This window comes from Octopus bimaculoides, chromosome 3 (genome assembly GCF_046866305.1).
Source record: "Octopus bimaculoides isolate indiv1 chromosome 3, ASM4686630v1, whole genome shotgun sequence".
Taxonomy (NCBI): Eukaryota; Metazoa; Mollusca; class Cephalopoda; order Octopoda; family Octopodidae; genus Octopus; species Octopus bimaculoides.
The window spans coordinates 47,556,726-47,577,542 of record NC_142930.1 but is presented as its reverse complement, the minus strand read 5'-3'; the positions used below and the strand labels follow the sequence as shown (position 1 = coordinate 47,577,542).

Below are 20,817 nucleotides of genomic sequence, written 5' to 3'. Positions count from 1 at the left end.
TCAATGCAGTGCTCCAGCATGACTGCAGTCTAATGAATGAAACAAGTAAAAGATGAGATAAAAGAACATGCTCATACATGAACAATAGCCAGATATGTTAATTCCAAAGAAAGTTCCAGTAAGTCAATCAATGCTTTAATTCTGTTTTTAATGCTCCATCATCATCCTAATAAAGTCTCTGTTGAAATTGGTTACCTCTAAGTCATTTTGTCCTGTCACTGCTAGTGTTTAGCTCTAGACCAACCTTGATTGCACAGGCATGCAATCAAAAGCATTCTTAGATGAATGCTTCTGTTTCTTTTTTTTTTTTGTGAGTTACATTTTCCAATGTCTCCTACCTTTTTAAAGATAATAGGATGTGATTTGAGAGAGATTTGGTTGCTGTTTCATGTTGGTTGAGCTACTGCAGAGAATCTATCCAAGTGGCTCAAATTTCTTTTATTGGTGCAAGTAACTCTGAGTCACCAGTGTACAAATACAACTTGTTCTAACAAATATTGACTACATCTTTTATAAAACTAAAGAACAAGAGTAGACTATATTTTAAGATTTTTCTGAACTTTTTGTTATGGCATCTTTTTAGCTTGCTGGTTGGTTGGTTTGACTTGTTAAACATTTGATTATTATTTTTAGCTGACTAATATTTATAAATATAGAAGTTTTCATATCATGTCTAGTCTTTCTGTAGCAATTTTTATTCAAAAGTCTTAATGATGCTGTATGTTTAGTGTGTCCTGCTTACAATTTCATCTCTGTGAGCATGTTTCATTAAGTAGTGTCTTTGAGACAGGCCTTACCTTAGCTTGGAATAAACATGGATTACATAGAAAAATGCAAGCAAGAGAAATAATATTCTTAAGATTATAAACCTGGAAAATTACGGGACAAGTTATTACAATTGGAATAGTTCAGGACAGCTTTTTACATCTGGTAAAATACAGAACAAGGAAATTTTTACTTAAAAAATATTACAGCTAAGAATAAAATTTGAATATTAAAAAGTAACATTATAATTAAAATAGGTACTATCATTTTGTTAAAATATTGACATAGTAGAGTACTTAAAAAATGAGAGCCAGAAGTACCAATATAGCTATGCAAAATACAATAGTATATATGGTATGCAAATTTATTATGTAAAAAATAGGCATTGGCTCAAGACTAAAAATGTGAAGACTTGGTAGTAACTAAGGCAGTAACTCAAGCAAATTTTACAGTGAATTTGCTGTTATAAGTAGATTTTACTATAATATATAACTAATTTTTGTATTATTCTATTTATTGTACTAACTAATTATGTGTACTACTATTATTTTTTTATAACCTATTTTCAAATTTCTAATTGTTAATTAAAAAAATGAATTTTTTTAAAGTGCAAAAAATATTTCAAGTTCTTTTTTATTCTTAATAGAAGTAATAACTTGTAATAAATTTTTAGTTTTAATATTGGCTTGTCCAGAAAGTTTGTGCCGATTTTTAAAGGAGAGAAAAAGGTCAATAAATACTTGCCATTACATTTTTAATCAACCAAATATCAACCATTTTGTTGCACAATACGTCTCCATCTTTCCTTTAACTTGAAAATACCCTCTTCCCAGAATTGAGGATGGTTTCATGGCAAAGAATTCATCAAGGTATCTTTTTACGTCATCCAAGGAATTGAAATTTTTACCATTAAGACTATTCTACAGAGACCTGAATAAGTGGAAATTCGAAGGAGCAATATCTGGTGAATATGGAGGGTGGGGTAACACATCCCAGCCAAGCTGCAGCAATTTTTGTCTGGTTCCCAAAGAAACATGCGGTCTTGCATTATCATGTTGGAAAACAACATCCTTCCTGTTGGCCAATTCTGGATGTTTCTCTTGAATTGCTGCTTTTAACTCGTCCAGTTGTGTGCAGTATTTCTCAGAATGAAATGTCTGGTTACTTGGGAGAAGTTCATAGTACAGAATCCCTTTCCAATCCCACCAGACATAAAGCAAGACTTTTTTAGAGTGAAGACCCGTTTTGGGGTGGCTAAGGGTGGCTCATGTCGCTTACTCCAGGATCACTTTCTCTGAACATTTCGGTAGATAATCCATTTCTCATCACCTGTCACAATTTGCTTTAAAAAAGGCATGTTTTCATACCATTTATAAAACAAATCACAGATGGAAATGCAATCCAAAAGGTTCTTCTCACTCAACTCATGTGGTACCCAAACATCGTAGCAATTTGTACACCCAAGCTTTAGCAGGTGCTCATGAACGACGGATTTCAATAGGTTGAGGCTTTCTGCCAATTCTCGGGTTGTACAATGTGGGTTATTCTCAATTAATGACTTGATTTGGTCATCATCTGTAGTGGATGGTCTGCCTGATCGCTCTTTATCAATAAGGCTACAATCTCCAGCTCGGAACCTTGCGAACCACTTCCATACAGTTCTTTTGGATAAAGAAACATCACCATAAACTGCGCATATTTCTTTGGTTGCTTGTGAGGCATTTTTCCCTTTATGGAAAAAGAAAAGCATCAAGTGCCAAAAATGAACTTTCTTATCTTCCATTTTAAAGGGTTACAGAATTAACACAGGTTATAGGAACATAAACCTTCTTCCACTAAAAGATAGCTTAGACTGTGCTCTAAATGGAGGTGTAGTCAAATCCTATTTTATAGACTCAACCATGTTCTAAAATAAGTCGAAATGTAAGCTACTATAAATCGGCATGAACTTTCCAGATAACCCAATAAAAGCTAATATTTTCTAAATCTAAATATTATATTTGAAATTTTATCCTTAGCTGCAATATTTTAAGTAAAAATTTCTTGCTCTGTACTTTACCAGATGTAATAAGTTGTCCTGAACTTTTCCAAGTGTAATAACTTGTCCTGTAATCTTCCAGGTTTATAATCTTAAGAATATTATTTCTCTTGCTCGCATTTTTCCATGTAATATATGTATGTATATGTGTGTGTGTATATATATATATATGTATATATATATATATATATATATATATATATATATATGTGTGTGTGTGTGTGTGTGTGTGTGTGTGTGTGTGTATACATACATTCATATACATTCATGTACATGAAAAAATTCAATTTTAGCAGTTGAACTTGAAATAAATAAAGCTATAAATGATAGCATGTAAACATTGTGTTAAAAATCCCTAAGTGTGTGTTTGTGTCTCCTTGTCTTGACATCATGTTAGTTGTAAATGAGTGTCACTGCCAAAAAGCAGCATCATGTGAAAACATGTCTGACCATGGGGTAATATTACCTTGCTTGGAAACAGGTGAGGTTTGGCGACAGGAGGGGCATCTAGCTGTAGAAAATCTGCCTCAGTATACTCTGGCTGATACGTGCAAGTATGGAAAAATAGATGGTAAAACAACTACATGATGATGATGATATATACATGTATATGTGTGTGGATGTATATGTGTGTGCATATATATGTGTATGTATATATATATATATATATATATATAGAGGTAGTCGATAGCTTCCGCTATCTGGGCGACCAAGTTAGTAGTGGGGGTGGGTGCGCTGAAAGTGTAGCTGCTAGAATAAGAATAGCCTGGGCAAAGTTTAGAGAGCTCTTACCCCTGCTGGCGACAAAGGGACTCTCACTCAGAGTAAAAGGCAGACTGTATGACGCATGCGTACGAACAACCATGCTACATGGCAGTGAAACATGGGCTGTAACTGCTGAGGACATACGTAAGCTCGCAAGGAATGAAGCCAGTATGCTCCGTTGGATGTGTAATGTCAATGTGAATACCCGTCAGAGTGTAAGTATCTTGAGAGAAAAGCTGAACATTAGAAGCATCAGTTGTGGTGTGCAAGAGAGACGATTGCGCTGGTATGGACATGTGGTGAGAATGGAGGAGGATAGCTGCGTGAAAAAGTGCCACACCCTAACAGTTGAGGGAACCCGTGGAAGAGGTAGGCCCAGGAAGACCTGGGCTGAGGTGGTGAGGCAAGACCTTCGTACATTGGGCCTCACCGAGGCGATGACTACGGACCGAGACCTTTGGAAATGGGCTGTGCGTGAGAAGACCCGGCAAGCCAAGTAAGATCGTTGCCAGTGCCCCTGGACTGGTTCTTGTGCGGGTGGCACATGAGATGCACCATTTTGAGCGTGGCCGTTGCCAGTACCGCCTGACTGGCTCCTGTAGGATTTTCGAGCGAGATCGTTGCCAGTGCCCCTGGACTGGCTTGTGCGGGTGGCACATAAAAGACACCATTTCGAGCGTGGCCGTTTTCGTGCGGGTGACACGTAAAAGCACCCACTACACTCTCTGAGTGGTTGGCGTTAGGAAGGGCATCCAGCTGTAGAAACTCTGCCAAATCAGACTGGAGCCTGGTGTTGCCATCCGGTTTCACCAGTCCTCAGTCAAATCGTCCAACCCATGCTAGCATGGAAAGCGGACGTTAAACGATGATGATGATGATGATATATATATATATATACATACATACACACACACATACACATGCACACATTCTGCAACTTAAGCCAGATTGTACTCTGTTATCATTCCTTACCCCAATGAAATCTATCCAGATATCTATTTGTTTGTTTGTTTGTTTGCTTGATTGAGTGGCCACTTTTGTATCTCAGAACTATTACAGTTAACAAATCTAAATTGCTTTATCAATATTTACTAATCTATACACAAACACAAACACACACACACACACACATATTGATTTTTTTAGTAAATTATTTTGATATTAACTGCAGGGAGTAGTTGTATTCAACATATGTACTGAACAATTTGTTATATGTATAAAAAAAGAAATGAAATAGTTGCATAAAAATGTATGGTGCAATAGATATATGTTTACACCCACTATGGTTTATAGTAACAGTTCATTTCAGGTATTAGCGATTAAAATTATTAATATTAGTGACTATAATAGTTAGCATTGGTAGTTGAAATGATGTTGTTTTTGTTTAACTCCAGATGAGCCCTGATTCAACAGCCTTTGATTAAAGACATTTGAATCATGAACATCCTTTTTGGGGGGGCGGGGGGGGGGGGGTTAATAAGAATAAATAAATAAAAACCTGTAGAGCCTGGGCACCACCTTGAGGCATTCGTAGTTAAATGAATCAGCCCCAGCACTTTATTTGTTAACGTTTTGTACTATTTTATTAGTACTTTTTGTCGAACTGCTAAGTTATGGTGGCATAAATACAAATGCCAGTTGTCGCGCAGTAGTGAGAGATAAACACAGACACAAAGACACACATGCACACAGGTTTCTTCCAGTTTCTCTCTACCAAATCCACGCACTAGACTTTGGTCAGCTCTAGGCTATAGTAGAAGACACTTACTCAATGTGCCATGCAACAGGACTGAACCTTGAACCATTTAGTTGTGAAGCAAACTTCTTACTACACAGCCAAGCCTGTACCTATATGTAGAGAGAAATGTTTTATTGATTTCATTCATTAAAATTGTTACTCTATGAATTGAATTAAAGAGGGCACTCCATGGATGTAACCCTACAGATTGTTATTTATCTATTCTTATTAATGTTTTAATTGTTATTACTTTAAATAAAGAAACTATTAATTCAGAGTTGCTGTCTTGGAAGTTTGGGAACCTTAGATTTGCAGCTGTAAAAAGTTAACATTGATATTGGTTCCCAGCCATAACTATAAATATATATCTATACATATATATATATATCTTGATCTTTTTGTTAAGCCAAGCAACAGAGAAGAAAACCAAGTGCCTGTTTTCTAGAGATGGTTAATCAAATATATTTATAACAAAAGCTACAATGAGTCTTTTCATCATCAAACATTTGTTTTACATCTGGGAATTGAATAAATCAAGATAGTGTTAACATCTGACCATGAAGGACTGGGCTAGCCATGAATATTTTATGTCCCAGTGAAAGTTGAACCCAAATGTATGAACAAAAATGAATTAATGGATCTCTGCCTCTGTCTTACTCTTTTCGTTTGTTGTCTCACCCCCACCTCTCTCTGTCTAGAAAGAATGAATGATGGAAGGAAGGGATGAAAAGAGTTGTAGTAGATAAAAATAAAACCATTTTTATCTGCCAAAGCAGGTTTTAATTTACTTCATATATTGAATTTTTAATTATATGCTTATGTTTGTCAACCTATTATGCAGAAACCAAATTTAGCCAACATAAATTACCAATATTTTTCTTTCATTATTAACGTACCCAAATGAAAGCTGTGTACATAATTTCGGAAATACACTTGCTTCAATTTAAAAGAAAATGCGGAAAGAAACATCACTTCTCCATTATTATTATGATAGATTTATTTTTAAATTTTGTCTTCTCTAGGCTACCAAACTTCATAGATTCAAAGTGCATTCATATGGTAGCCCAACTTTCTGTGACCATTGCGGCTCGCTACTCTATGGGCTGATTCATCAAGGCTTCAAATGTGATGGTAAGTCATTGTTTTCCTTCTATATATTTTGTTATTGTTTCTCTTGTTAAAATAAAACTGTATTTAAAAAAAGTGAAGATTTTAGAATCATTGCAGCATGCAATTAGAACCACCACAAGATATTGTTAGAAATGAATAGGCACTTATTATTCAAAGGACTCTTTCCCTTTTCTCTGTTGCTAAACTGTTAAAGATTTAGGATGCAAAAAAAAAAAATGAAATATTTTTTTAAAGCTGTGAACTATCTTATCTCTTTTTTAAGATCTTCTATCTTATCTCTTTTTTAAGAAGATTTGTAAAATAGTGAATGTAGCTTAATTTGTGCCTCAAGTTATGCCATGCTTGATGATTCCAAAGGAGTATAAAACTTTACTGTACATGGTTACCAAAGAGAGAAGAAAAAATTAAGAATTCTATTTCATTTAATGTAAGAAAAAGAAATTAAAAATCAACAATGCAGATTCTCTAACTTAACTTTAACGTAGAAGGGATTATCTTCTCTTTAATAGCAAATCACTACCACATGTGTACAACTATGTCACCTCTAAATAGTATTCTGGGATCTATTGATCTTCAAATAGTGAATTACTAAGTTATACTGGGAAAGACTTAAGCTAGAAGCTTATAATTTCGAAGCTTGTTATCAACAAGAATTAATTTTGTATTTCTACGTGACTGCCAGCTTAACTGTGTTACACTAAAATTAGGCTTTGCTGATACAGTTAAAAATTAAGACTGATTTGCTTTAAAGGGTTTGGAAAGTTTCAATTTTATCTATGAATAAGGTCGAATGTTACCAGTCATCCTGTCCTAACACTCCATGATACTTGAACTGTATCCTATTCACATATTGCTTGATTGCCCAACTTACTTCATCTAAGTTACCTCAATGTGATATCTTCAGTTAATATTTTTTTTTTAATCAGAAAAGCTAGGCAGTACCACTGTCCCCCTCCCCCAAGCTCTCTATATGTTGTTAAGACCAATGCAGTTGATGTTCAGTTCCAGAACACTACAATTCTTGATAGAAAATATAGGGGACGAAATATTTTAGTGTGGAATTCGGTAGGTGGGAAGGAATAAGAAAAAAAGAGAGAAACCATATAAAACTTTGATGAAAGTAGTATACAACTTCCTATTTCAGAGAGTAGAGATTGTTATAGTAATAGCAAAAGAATTATGGAGGAGAAAGATCACATCTATGAGTTAGTGGTTCTAGTGTGTTTGTGAGTCAGTGTTTGAGTGATTATAGTATGTTAGTGGATGTATTTTACAAATCAAATGTTTTTACAATTTCTCTTAAATAATGTAGTTTGTATTTTAGTTTTTTACATTTTATTAAGGTTTCTTATTATATTGTTAATGTTTTTTCTCAAAAAAGCCATAGCACATCTGTCATCAAGCTACTCTTCAACACTCAGAGCAGTGAATAAATTGTACGTTAACACATTCCTTCAACACCTGGATTATTTATCATATTCGGTTCTGACTTCATCAGGTAATAATCTGATACAAATAGAATTCATCAGAGAAGAAGGCTGTAGGTTATTCCTAATTTGAGTATAATTATCAAATTTGTTAACTGTCTGTTGGAGGTTTTCGACAGCATTTGTGACTGTACTAACATTCATATGACTCCAGGTCTAAATGATGAATAGCTCAGTGTCTGCAATAACTTTTCCAGAAATTTAGCTTTGTGTTCAACACTTCATATTTTATAGTTTTCGTTAGCTAAAACTATCTTCGAAATACAGTTACCTTGTGGTTAACATCCCCTAAACCTCCTTCTCCTCTTTTCCATTTACCCTATTTTTGACTGAACTGACACTCTTGTAGGAGTTACACATTGCACCACACCCCACCTTCCTATTACAGGTTCATCCAACTTCATTTCTATCTGTTACTTTGATGTACTAAGGTCCTTACATTATAGGGTGTGTGTGTGTGATCAGAGATGGTTGAAAGGTTAGAAGTTTGCTTCAGAAACATGGACACCTGCATTGAATTCCGTCATGCACTCTCTGCAAGTATCTTTTATAATAGCCTCAAGCTGGTCAGAGTTATATGAGAAATGTTTTGAGGTGAAACTGTGTGGATTCCCATTGGAAAATATGTAGATGGATTGTAGATAACAAGCTTTGTCATACACACTGTTATACTAAATCTGCCTAAAAATTGTTAATGATGCATGTGACTTTGAAACATTCGACTCTTTACATGCAATTAGTGAATAGATCTCTTGTTTAAAAATCAAAACCACTCATTGCAGAAACCAGCACGGGACCCTTCATTCTTAGGTATGGGTGTGTGGTAAGAAGTTTGCTTCCCAACCACATGGTTTCAGATTCTGTCCCACTGTATAGCATCTTGGGCAAGTGTCTTCTACTGTAGCCCTAGGGCAACCAAAATCTTTGTGAATGGATTTGATAGATGGAAACCGAAAGAAGAGAGTGATGTGTGTGTATGTACATACACACACACACACACATACATATACATGTGTTTGTCTGTCTAAGTAAAAAGTGTTATTTGTAGTTGATGCTTATACTGTAAAAGTCAAATACATGTGTATAGCTCCAAATCAGTTAATCTTACTATTAGGAGTGACACTTATAGGTAGGAATACTCGACAAAGAAATGCTGAGATCATATTACAAATTTTGGTCAACATTATTGCTGTATAAAATTATGGCCTTACTCTAACAGATTCATAATGGTCATTGCAACCAAAACTATCATAAATCACATTCTACTCTTAAACTTTGAGAACACGTATTGACTGATGTAGTTCTAGATACACTTTGTCTGAATAAAAAATGGGAGATTTAAATTGCCGTTGAAATACCTTTAATCATAGATATGCTTTCTGAGATCCAACTTGGGGCTAAGAATAATATTGTCATTGTGTATTATGAATAGTGGTATAGGCACAGGCATGGCTGTGTGGTAAGAAGCTTGTTTCCCAACCACATAGTTCTGGGTTCAGTCCCAATGTGTGGCACCTTGGGCAAGTGTCTTCTACTTTAGCCCCAAGGCAACCAAAGCCTTGTGAGTGGATTTGTTAAAAGGAAACTGAAAGAAACCCACAATATATATGTGTGTGTGTGTTTGTTTGTGTCTGTATTGTCCACCACCACTTGACAACTGGTGTTAGTGTGTTTACATCCCCATAACTTAGCAGTTCTGCAAAAGAGATTGATAGAATAAGAACTAGGCTTTAAAAAATACTGGGGTCAATCCATTCGACTAAAAGTTCTTCAAGGTGGTATCCCAACATGACTGCAGTCTAACAATTGAGACAATTAAAAGATAAAAGATTGATATATATACAGTTTACAAGTCTGAATTTTTAAACTTATCCAACTTCTATCAAACCAATAGCAAAATCTCTGAGAAGTTTTTGCTATAATCGAATGATTTCATCTCCTACATGAAGCTATGGAGTGGGCATTTGTCTATTGCTTCAGTTGAAAGCAAATAACCCTGTGGTTGTTTTTTGTTGTTTTTTTTTCTACATCAGAATGGGTTATTTTCAGCTTTGTTGTAGAAACTGTCTGCCAGAATGTTTGTGTTGCCATGCTGTTAGTTTCTATAGATGAGTATGTTGTGAAGCTGTAATGGAAAAATTCTTGACACTCTGTATGAATAGGTGGAATTTCACTCTCACCATATTTCTGTAAATTCTGCTGCTCTGTCAACAACAGTGAAATAATACTTAGTAACAAGAAACAAGAATGCCATATGCTTAAAGAATTGATAGTTCTGCTATTTATCAATTTTCTCATCTCATCCATTCTTCTTAATTTCTTATCTTCTGTCCATTCAGCTTCTAACTTCAAACACTTTTATTATTTTTATCACTATCTTCATCATCATCCTCATCATTATCATCATCTTTTGCAACAATACTCATTTTGTTTTGCTGCCCTGTCTACAATCCTTATTTGCAAATATGACAATAACTGGTTTGCTGTTGTTTGTCTGGTGGCAATTTGAAGACAGCTGTTTATTTAGTTCAATTTAAGCTGGATTTGTGTAACTTAACTGGCAATGAACCACACACTGACTTTTGCATAGGAAAAAATATTGTCTTGATGATTAAGGGATGCAATGTACTACATTATCAACAAAAAATCCCTGTGGAAAGAGTAAATCATGGAGCCAGTATATTAGCAGTGAATAGAACCCTATTCATTTAAGTGCCATTAAACTCAGGACATATTTGTATGTTTATAAAAGATTTGTGAGAAATTGTGACACATTGGCCCTTTTATTAACATATTTCTGTTGACATATAATGCCTTTGTTTCAATTAATTTTTGAGATAATGAAGGAATTTATTAAAATAACTTTGTTGTTATTAAAATGATATCTGGCACATTAATTAACATAAAGTTTTGATGGAAGATTAGGATTTAGATCACTGTAAAACATAAGCTTGTGTCTTAGAACCGGGGATGGTCTCAGGCAGGTTGATATCAAAAGGATTAATACGTTTAGAGATTATACTGATTATAAGCACAGGCATGACTGTGTGGTTAAGAAGCTTGCTTTGCAACTATATAGTTTCAGGTTCAGTCCTACCATGTAGCACCTTGTGCAAGTGTCTTTCTGTTATAGCCCCAGGCCACCCAATGCTTTGTGAGTGAATTTTCTTGATGAAACTGTGTGGAAGCCTGTCATATGTGTGCGTGTATATATTTATATATATGTATACACACACACGCGTGTGTGGGTGGGTAGGTGTTTTTGTTTAAGTCCCCATAACTTTGGCAAACAGAGGTGAATAGAGTAAGAACCAGACTTGAATACTGAGGTTGATTTGTTCAACTAAACCCTTCAAATGCAGTGTCCCAGCATGGCTCCTGTCCAATGACTGAAACAAGTAAAAGAGAAAAGATAAAGGTAAAATATTGAAAAAACTGTGGCCTTGTGCCAGTTTCAGAAATCAATGATTCAGTACAAACAATAGGCTAAAACTGTATTTGATGTACAATACCCAGTCATGTTTTTCACAAAAGCTCCTTACCTTAACTTGAACCATTAACCATACTAACCATGACCACCACCACAACTGCCACACAATAATCATTTACCTTTTTCAAACTAACAGATCAACTTGCATAGTACAATTAATATTAATTGATGCATTCATGTGTAAAGTAATCGTTCCTATTTGATCACAAACACTCTACTCAAACCTTCCTCTCCAGAAGTTAACTCACTGGAACTTTCTGTTCACCCATGTCAGCCTCTCAGTGAATGATCTCACAAAAAAGATCATAACTCGCCAGCCAATGCAGCATATTTTTGAATTTCAGATAATATGAAAAGGCTAAAGGAAGTGCCTATTTCTGCAATGACTAAACTATATGAGTACAGCTGGTATATACATACATACATACATACATACGAATGTGTGTGTAGATATTCACCTATATATATATATACATATAGGTGCAGGCATAGTTGTATGGTAAGAAGTTTATTTTCCAGCCACATGGTTCTGGGTTCAGTCCCACTGCATGACACCTTGGCCAAGTGACTTCGGGTATAGCCCCAGGCTGACCAAAGCCTTGCAAGCATGTTTGGTAGACAGAAACTTAAAGAAGACCCTCTCATGAATAGATAAGTATATATCTACATGTGCGTCTTTGTGTTGTATTTGTCTCCCACCACCACTTGACAGCTAGTGTTGGTTTCTGTATGTCACTTAGTGGTTTGACAAAAGAGACTGATAGGATAAGTACCAGACTTAAAAAAAAAAGCATTGGAGTTGATCTGTTTGACTAACCCCATTGAGGTGGTGCCTCAGCATGGCCATAGTCCAGTGATTGAAATAAGTATAATATAAGAGATATATATACATATACACAAACACATCATTTGATGTACGCCTTCTGTGAAAACATGGTTGGATGGTTTGACTGGAACTAGCAAGTCAGAAGCTTGCACCAAGCTTTATTGTCTGTCTTAACATGGTTTCAACGGCTAGTTGCCCTCCTTAATGCTTACCACATACACATATATACATACATCAGCATCATCATTTAATGTCTGTTTTTCATGCTAGCATGGGTTGGATGGTTGATCAGAGCTAGTAAGGCCAGGGATTGGACCAGGCTCCATTGTCTGTTATGGCATGGTTTCTATGCCTGGACACCCTTCCTAATACCAACCATTCTTCAGAGTGTACTACATGCTTTTTATGTGACACCAGTACTTTTAATGTTGCATCAGCCTGAGTGCTTTTTATGTGGCACCAGCACCAGTGCTTTTAACATGAAACCAGCATGAATGCTTTTTGTATGTGGCACCAACTCTGGTATCACTTCTGCTGTGGTGGATGGGTTCAATTCTGCTGACACACTCATACATAAATATGTACACACACACACACACACATTTATATTTATGTGTATGTATGTTGTATACACACATGTATTTATACAGTCAATATAAATGTTGGTTGATTAATTTCTCCTATCATACTTTAAATCACATAGAAAGAGGGTAAAAGAAAAATATATGCACATACACACATGTATGTATGCATGCATATTTATATGTATGTATGTATGTATGTATGTATGTATGTGTATGTATGTATGTACTCAGAACAAATGTTTTTTTATAATTCTCAGAATATGGTAGTTTATTTCTCATTCTGGTTCTCATACTGTTTTCTAGCATAAAGCTCAAATTGTTCTGTTGACACCCTAATGTAAATGATATTCCATTCTCACCCACAGAATACAGTGAAGTTGTTTGTTGTGGAACCTCAGCTTTTAACCTTACTGACAGCCCAAGAACCTAATTGATCATCATTTATTTATTTATATATTAATTTGTTTTGACCTCTCATCAGTTAAAACCTTACTCAGTGTTTAATTTTAGGAGAACTCTGTAACCTCAGCTGTTCATGTTAAACATCTTAGTCTTAAAGAGACAAAAAAATAACATTACTATCATCAACATTCTCCTCATCATTCTTTTTATATCATTATCGCATGTGTGGTAGAGTCACTGCTATCCATAGTAGTATTAGTAATTATTTCTTTTGTAAACAAATTAAAAACACAGGCATGGTTGTGCAGTAAGAAGTTTGCTTCTCAACCATATGGTTCCTGGTTTACTCGGGCAAGTATCGTCATCTACTTGAGCAGTGGGCTGATAAAAATCTTGTGAGTGAATTTAGTAGATGGAATTTAAAAGAAACCTATCATATACATATGTTTGTAGGTGTATGTTTATATGCATGTAGGCTCATAAAAATGTGTGTGTGTTTTACTGTGTCTGTATGATAATTGTAAACAATTGCCATGCATGCAATGTGCTTTGTTTCCAATCTTCCATAAAAACATGTCTGGTCATGGTGATATATTACCTTACTTGGAAACAAGATCCCTTGTACAAGAAGGGCGTCCTGGCATAGAAAATCCCCCTCAGCAAATTCCATCCAACCCACACAAGCATGGAAAAATTGATGTTAAAATTATGCTGACTTATTATTATTATTATTATTATTATTATTATTTCAATTTTGTTTCCATTTTTTGCTGAGTGTCTTCTCAACACCTAGGGCAAAGAAATTCACTGTATACATTGGTAGGCCATTAAAATAAGCACACCAAATTGTTCATCTACAAAGTCAAGATATATGATAGAAGAAAAAGGAAAAAAGAAAGAGAAATGAAAAAAAAAAGAAAACACAGGAGAAAAGGGAAAGAAAATTCACAGCACAATGCTCGTTTCAATATGTGTAACATCCCAGTTAAAACAATCTTTTGCACTTCTTGCATGGATGGTAAGCAAGGAATCATTCTCAAATAATTTTCAAGCTCCTTGTTTGATCATTCCAAGTGCTCCTACAATCATTGATATTGTAAGCATCTTGACATGCCACCTTTTTTTTTTATTTCAATGAACAGATCTTTATATATTCTGAGCTTGTCAAATACTTTTTCGATGAGATATTATTATTCTTATTAATATTATTAAGAAAGGAGCTGACAGAATCATTAGCATGCTAGGCAAAATGCTTAATGGCATTTCATCCGTCTTTATGTTCTAAGTTCAAATTCTGCTGAGGTCAACTTTGCCTTTCTTCCTTTTGATGTTGATAAAATAAGTACTAGCTGAACATTGGGATCAATGTAATCGACTTGCCCCCTCCCCTGAAATTACTGACATCATGCCAAATTTTGAAATCGTTATCATCATCATGATTATTATTTTTATTACTATTATTATTATTAAGATGGTGAGCTGGCAGAATTGTTAGCATGCCAGGCAAAAAGCTTAGCAGCATTTCATCTGTCTTCATGTTCTGTGTTCAAATTCCATTGAGGTCTACTTTCCCTTTCATCCTTTCGGGGTTGATTAAATGAGTACCAGTTGAACACTGGAATCAATGTAATCAACTCATCCTCTTCCCCAAAACTGCTGCCCTTGTGGCAAAATTTTGAAACCATTATTTATTATTATTGTTATTATCATTATTATTATTATTATTATTATTATTATTATTATTATTATTATTAAGGTGACGAGCTGACAGAGTCGTTAGCATGCCGAGCAAAATGCTTAGCAGCATTTCATCCGTCTCATGTTCTGAGTTCAAATTCCACCAAGGTTGATTTTTGCCTTTTATTCTTTCAGGGTCAATAAAATAAGTACTAGTTGAACACTGGGGTCAATGTAATCAAGTTATCCCCGCTCCCAAAATTGCTGGACGAAATGCTTCTAAGCATTTTTGCCCAGCATGCTAACAGTTCTGACAGCTTGCCACCTTATGTAATTACGAGATGAACCAAGTACTCAACTAGTTCTTACTTCATCTACCCTCAGAACATAAAGATGGGCAAAATACCGCTAAGCATTTTGTCTCATGTTAATGATTCTTCCATGTCACTGCCCTCATAATAATAACAATAGTAATAATAATCTCTGATTTCTAGCACTAGACTGACCAGTAATTTTGTGAGGAGGGCGAGTTGTCCATACTATCAACTCCAGTACGTGACTGGTACTTTATTTTTATTGGTCCTGGAGAGATGAAATTCAGACTGTTGACCTTGGCAGAATATAGAAAACTGACACAAGTGTCACAAAAGAGTTTTTTCCAAACTCTAAGGGTCTGACCATCCACCACTATCACATTGATAATGATGATGATAATAATAACAATTCATTCTTTTATTAGCCACAAGGGCTCACATACAATAATAATAATCCTTTCTACTATAGGCACAAAGCCTGAAATTTTGGAGGTGGGGAGTTAGTCAATTACATCGATCCCAGTGCATAACTGGTATTTATTTTATTGACCCCAAAAGGATGAAATGCAAAGTCAACCTCAGCGGAATTTGAACTCAGAATATAAGGAAGGTCAAAATGCTGTGAAGCATTTTGCATGACATGCTAATGATTCTGTCAGCTTGCCACCTTAATAATAATATAATGATTGTAATAATCATTTGCACAATAGGAACAATGCATGAAATTTTGTGCTCAGCTGGTATATAAGATGAAAGGTAAAATAAGTCTCGGCAGAATTTGAACCGTGAACATAAAGAGCCAAATAAAATGCTACCAAGCATTTTGTCGAATATGCTAATGATTCTGCCAGCTCAATGTCTTAATAATAATAATAATAATATTCATTCTAATATCCACTATCCCATGTTTGCATGGAACGAACAGAATTTGTACTGCCAGATGCACTTGTTCCCATCCGTTGCCTGTTTCCAAGTAATGTAATATTCCCCCAAACCAAGCATGTTTTCAAGGAAGATTAGAAACAAAAGATCTTAGTTACCTGAAAGTTACATTCATTTATTACTATCACATGAAGTCAAAGCAAGGAGACAGTAACACACACACATGTACAACAGGTTTCTTTCAGTTTCGCTATACCAAATTCACATTCAAAGCTTTGGAGCTATAGTTGAAGATACTTACCCAAGGTGCTATGCAAGGGGACTGAACCCAAGACCATGTGGTTGGGAAGTTAACTTCTCACCACACAACTACACTTGCGCCTGATAATATCTTTAACAATAGTGCTTTATCACCCAGGGGCCTTACTATGTAATACAAATCCTATTTCATTCATACTGTAAGATTACAGAATGTGGAAGTGAATATATACAAACTACAAAGTTCAAGAAAAAAACTTCCACTACTTCTTGCATAGCAGTTTTGTTAGCTGTACATAATAATTGAAGTAATGATTGATCAACTTAGTTCTGCTGTCTAGTTGCAGTAAAAATAGAACATATTTGAGAATTATATTATCTAAATATATATGAAAATTACAAATCTGGTATGTGATAGGAAGATGGCTTCGATACCCTGATACTTGTCTGCCTAGGCTAACAAAGATATCAAGAAAAATTGCTCAGATATTATAAAAGAGTGAAAAGAAAGCAAATATGTGGCCTACTTTTATTCATGTGTCACATAATTTAGGTTATATAAAAATTAAATAAGTTACTCTTTTACTTGTTTCAATCATTTGACTGCAGTCATGCTGGAGCACTGCCTTTAGTCAAGCAAATCGACCGCATGGCTTATTCTTTGTGAGTCTAGTACTTATTCTATTGGTCTCTTTTGCTGAACTGCAAAGATATGGGGACGTAAACACGCCAACATCGGTTGTCAAGCAATGTTGTGGGGAGAAAAACATACACATAAATATATATATACCATCTGCAAAATCCACTCTTAAGGCTTTGGTCAGCCCAAGGTTATAGTAGAAGACACTTGCCCAAAGTGCCATGCAGTGGGACTGAACCCGGAACCATGTGGTTGGTAAGCAAGCTACTTACCACACAGCCACTCCTGGATCACAGTCATGTAAAGAAAAGCAAAATACAGAAGAAAGATTATTTTGGATCATATCTTTGAAGCATTGAGAAATTTGAAAATAAGTCTTTTTGAGAAACTTCATGATACAAGTACATAATGATACAATCACATCAGCATATCGCAACACAGTTTTTTGTACAGATGTTGATAGCTTTAATAACTGTTACTACTTGTAATTACAATAGTAAGTAAAATAATAAAAAAAAAATAATCAGATTTTGACATGTTCATATTCTATTTAGTAATTCAAAATATATCTATGTTGATTGCATATATAGATATATTACCAATGTATCTATATGTGTTTTGTACTGCCATTGTTAATACTTAGCTATAGTTACTGCAATGCAATATTGAACATATGTAGATATAATGGTTAATAATAAAAAATAATTGAATAATAATCATATATACAACTACTGTAGATAGTTGTATTAAGTACATTCAAATGCTGACCACATTTGCATATGTAATACTTTATCATGCAAAATACATTAAAACAGTCATCACTTATGTAAATATAATAGTTGTATAACATAGTCAAATGCTAACCATGTATGTAAATATAGTGGTTAACATTGCAAACTGTGTTCAAGCATTGATTACGTGTAGATATAATCAATGATGGAAGTGAGTTTTAGGAACTAGAGGTTGACTGTGGTCATTGAGACTGGGGTTAGAAAGGAGAGGTGTTAGATGCTTTATGAAACCCAATGATGGTGATGACAGTGACTTGTACCCTTCTGTTATCTGTGTTTCTGTACATCTAAAATTCTAATAATGTAGTTTGAAGAACAGTTATATGAAACTCCATAAAAAAAAAGAACATCACTACTTCTGTGAAAAAGAACCTGTGAGCTGAGAAGTAGAGAAAGTCTGTTCCATTTTTATCACTGGTTGTAACAGTAATACAAAACACTATTGAGTTACTGACAATATATGTAACTGCAACAGTTCATATTATATTGGGTTGGCAAGAAAGTAATTTCGTTTTTCACAAATAGATAGAATTACGATTTTCTTGATGAAACAACGTTGGCCTTCCTTGGGGCAGGTGAGGAGGAGTGTTTCCACTGCATGGATTGTCTCTTTGTCTCTGGCCCAAAGTGACGAACCCAGTACTCATACTGGATTAGGAAATGCTCAAGGAAACCAGCTAGATCTGCCTCAAACAATGTCAGATTTTCCTGTGGTGTGATCAGCCTGGTGCACTTTTGATCAAGTTTCAGAAGATGTGACACCCATCAAGCAGAAACCTTTATTATATTAAGTTCATTGTGCAGGATATTCTCATCTATCTAGTAGGATATGTTAATAGCATTGGCTATTTGATTTATAATCAATCACCTGTCATCCAGTGACATGATCAATGTTTTTCTTGTTGGTGGCAGTTACAGAACATCCAGATCTTGGGTCATCTTCAAGACTCTCCCTTACCTTTCTGAATTCAGCTACCCAGTTTGCACTGTTGATAAAGCTGGAGCATCATCCTCTAATGCACAAATGTCCTCAGGGGCTAAAGCCTGTTTCTGCAGGTACTTGATAACACCACTATGTCAAATTTTGTCCAATTTCAAGAGAAATCACTGTTAGTTACATCTGAAGTCTTCTTTGAACATTTAGATATCAGTTTACCTGGAAAGAAACAATGCAGTTGTAAATAAGAAGAGTTGAAATTAACACATGTAAGATTTCATAGCTCTAGCATCACCCTTTCATAGACAACCTCATACTCTCATTTTGCTCATCAACTTATCTGTTATAAATTTCTACTATATTATTAGTATTATTGTTATGACTGTTATTATTGTTGAGTTCAAATGCTGCTGAGGTCAACTTTGCCTTTCATCCTTTCAGGGTTGATAAATTAAGTACCAGTCAAATACTGGGGGTCAATGTAATTGCCTACTCCCCTCTACCCAAATTTCAGGCCTTGTGCCTATAGTAGAAAGGATTATTATCATTCTCCAACACATAGATCTTTTACAGTTGATTTGTTTCAATTATTATTATTATTAAGGCAGTGAGTTGGCAGAACTGTTAGCATGCCGGATGAAATGCTTAGCGGTATTTCATCTGTCTTCACATTTTAAATTCAAATTCCGCTGAGGTTGACTTTGCCTTTCATCCTTTCGGGGTCAATAAAATAATTCCCAGTTGAGTATTGGGGTTCATGTAATCAACTATCCCCTGCTCCCAGATTTCAGGCCTTGTGCCTCTAGTAGAAAAGATTATTATTATTATTGTTGTTGTCATTCTCCAGCATCTAGATCTTTTACAGTTGGGTTGTGTGTAATTATGTTTCAGCTCCCACTCATAGCACAACACTTTTCTCAGCAAATGAGTTGTTCCAAGCACCACTGCCATTTGTGCACTCCCTAATATATCTGGTATGCATAAGATCTCAGGTATCGCATCTGGATTCTTTGAAATTGTTTTGCATGCACTGATAAAAAAACAAAAGGGGGATACTTGACTGTTGCTCAACAAGTCCTGGTATTTGACTGCCTTCATTCTTTTAGTGATTTCAACATTCCAGTCAGCAGTATGTATGTATTTGTGTACAACAGTAATATCCGGGCAATTATGCTCCACATGCTTGTATGTAAAAATGGTCGTGTCTCATGTGAACTTCACCCACACACTTATTCTCAACCAAGGTCTGTGGAATGTGGTCATACCACTTATTTATGCATGGAAGATCATGTTGTTGTTGCTTCTGCTGCTGCTGCTGTTGTTGTTGTTGTTGTTGTTGTCGTCGTCGTTGCTGTTGCTGATTGTGGGATTCTACCAAGATATGAGATCAGACAGATCACTAATGACCAGAATAATTAAAATGTTGGGCAGAATGCTTTGAGGTATTTGTCCTGGCTGTTGCATTCTTGGTTCAAATCCTGTTGCAGTCACCCTTACCATTCATTCTTCCATGGGTGATAAATAAATTACCAGTCAAGTACTGAAATTGATATGATCACCAGTACTCCTCCACATAAATTTCTGATTGTGTTTGAAATTATTATTAATATTATTTTGGAGTTTAAGGCAGCAAGCTGGGCAAAATGCTTAGCAGCATTTCATCCATCTTTATATTGTGAATTCAAATTCCACTGAGGTCAACTTTGCTTTTCATCCTTCCATGGTCAATAAAATAAGTACCAGTTGAGCACTAGGGTCAATGTAATTGATTTACACCCTCCCTCGAAATTGACGGTCTTGTGCCAAAATTTGGAATCAGTTTTATCTTGAGGATTAATGCAGCAAGCAAGCAGAATTGTTAGCGTGCTGGGCAAAATGCGTAGCAGTATTTCATCCATTTTTATGTTCTGAGTTCAAATTCCGTCAAGATTGATTTTGCTTGTACCAAAATTTGAAACCAATGTTATTTTGAGGGGTTTTTTTCTGTTTTTGTAGTCTCATCTAGACTTTTCACTGCACCACCTAGTGCATTCCTATATTTCTGATGCATTATAATAATGAGAATATACTTTATTTAATGTGAAGGTATTGG

At 35.2% G+C, this 20,817-nt stretch overlaps 1 protein-coding gene across 1 annotated transcript in view; it reads left to right on the top strand.

Annotated features, from left to right (window-relative positions):
* Positions 1–20,817, top strand: part of LOC106874285 (calcium-dependent protein kinase C) — a 284,775-nt gene that overhangs the window by 180,567 nt on the left and 83,391 nt on the right. Inside the window, exon 4 of the mRNA XM_089348357.1 lies at positions 6,329–6,437. Within this exon, the coding sequence (XP_089204483.1) occupies positions 6,329–6,437 (109 nt within the window). The remainder of the gene's footprint in view (positions 1–6,328; positions 6,438–20,817) is intronic.